Source organism: Gekko japonicus, unplaced genomic scaffold (assembly GCF_001447785.1).
Source record: "Gekko japonicus isolate JY-2015 unplaced genomic scaffold, Gekko_japonicus_V1.1 scaffold2699, whole genome shotgun sequence".
NCBI lineage: Eukaryota > Metazoa > Chordata > Lepidosauria > Squamata > Gekkonidae > Gekko > Gekko japonicus.
In genome coordinates, this window is record NW_015169262.1 from 65,199 (window position 1) to 67,288 (window position 2,090).

At 49.5% G+C, this 2,090-nt stretch overlaps 1 protein-coding gene across 1 annotated transcript in view; it reads left to right on the forward strand.

Annotated features, from left to right (window-relative positions):
- The window catches only part of LOC107114919 (serum albumin-like), a 31,521-nt gene that overhangs the window by 3,787 nt on the left and 25,644 nt on the right, over positions 1-2,090 (forward strand). Inside the window, exons 4-5 of the mRNA XM_015416526.1 lie at positions 974-1,185; positions 1,492-1,624. Coding sequence (XP_015272012.1) covers positions 974-1,185; positions 1,492-1,624 — 345 coding nt within the window. The remainder of the gene's footprint in view (positions 1-973; positions 1,186-1,491; positions 1,625-2,090) is intronic.

The window sequence follows — 2,090 nt, forward strand, 5'->3', positions numbered from 1 at the left end:
ACGCCAGGGGCCGAGGCAGAGGCCTCCGGCTGCGGCGTCCCTTCCCCTAACAGCCCCCCCACGCCAGGCCCGGCGAGGCAGAAGCCTCCGGCCGCGTCGTCCCTTCCCCTCCCCCCCCCCCCCCAATGCCAGGGCCGGCGAGGCAGAAGCCTCCGGCCGCCGGGTCCGTTTCCCCCCACCCAACCCCACCCACTCCAGGGCCGGCGACTGGAGGTCATAGGGTCTACCCTCCGAAGCATCCATTTTCTCCAGGGGAACTGATCTCTGTCATCTGGAGATCAATTGTAACAGTGGGAGATCTCCAGGTCCCACCTGGAGATTGGCAACCCTAGGGGAAACATTTTCTTCAACCCTAATTTTTTTCCTTCTCATTAAAAAAACAAAAACAAAACATTTTCATGGGCCCCTTAAAGTACCGTGGCCCCTAAGCAATGTGCCTACTGTGCCTAACGGGTAAGTCAGCCCCTTGCATTTGCTCTTTTGCCCGCTTAACCTCCACCACAAGGTAGTTGTGAGGATAACGCAGAGAAGAAGAGACTCATGCATGCCACTTTAGACTCCTTGGAGAAAGACAGGGATGCAAATGTGTCCTCAAGATCCTCCACACCAGAATGGAGCAGCCTGGGTTCTGGTAGACATTTTCTAGTATGGCTGCTGCATTCTGCATTTTCTTGTATGGCTGCCAACATTAAGCAAGTCTCCTTATGGTCACAACTGAGCAATGGGATCCAGAAAGCACTGTTAGTTCCTGTGTGCACTGTCACTGCCCCACAAAATTATTTAGGCATCCTTGCAGGTGTTTTTGGCCATGTGTCTGACATTCAGTGACTTCAAGTGGGTGCCCAGAATCTGTGGGCCCTCCTATGGCTGCAATCCAACTTCAAAATCCAAGAAAATCAATGTTTGGTGCAATACCACAAAACTCCAGTGCACAGCTAACAAATTTAAGTAATATTTTGCTTCTGTCCACTAGGATGTTCTTATCTGGAAAGGACTTTGTCACGAACAAAGTGTTGCTGAACATTATGGATTTTCTGAGTGTTGTGGTAAAGTTGATCATGAAAGAAATGAATGTTTGTTGTCCCATCGAAACGCAACTCCAGGATCCTTTCCCCCGTACGAACGCCCAGAGGCTGAAGCTGGCTGCAAAGCATTTCAGGACAACAGACTCGAAGTTCTGGGCCAGTAAGTGAATTGACTTAATGTTATTCCTGGAAGAACTGGTTCTCCTCTTAGAGTTCAATAGCATTAGTATAAAATATACTACTTCCTGTTGCAGATCAGATAACTGTCATATACCAACTTGTGGTGTCAGCTGCCTCTCAGCAGTCGACTGTTGCCTGATTCCTGGTAGATTCTGTTCATTCTTGATTGCTGCTACACTACCGTTGTAACAGAACTGCAGCCATTGAGCAATTGAGGATTATCACCACCACATCCGTCCCAGTCAGAGTCCGCATGATATACTAATGGATGGTATCTTCCTTGTAGTTTCCTATTTGAGATTGCCAGGAGGTCCAGCGATACAAGTATCCTCGTTCTTTTTCACACCGTGGCGGAATATGAGGAGGTGCTGGTAGCCTGCTGCCAGGCAGAGGACAAGGCTGCCTGTTTCAACGAAAAGGTACCTCGCTCTATCTCAATCCTCTCTTGAGAGTCTGAGGAGGAATCTGTATTGGTATTTCCCACTCAGCTTCGGCTACACTCTTCCTTCGTCTCCTAAAAGATGTCCACATCTCTTTAGGTTTAGCTCTCCTACTGCACTGTTATAATTTCTGCTGTCTGCACTATTTTATTGCTCTATGGTTTCGGCTCCGTTGTAATTGTGGCTTCTCCCCCGACGCAACCTGATGTGGTTAAAAGCACTCTAAGCCCCCCCCCAAGTGCTAATCGGAGGCTTATCTGCTTCTGACAGCACACAGAGGAATGTAGGAAACTTTTCCCTTGTTTGACAAGCTAAGAGTGGCTGCGGTCACACGAAGCATTAGCCACGCTACAGAGACGGAAGATAGGCAGATTTTCCGGGCTCGATCTCACCGCCACATCTGGGAAACGTAGAGCTCCCGTGGCTCACCCGAGGCTTCCTGCTG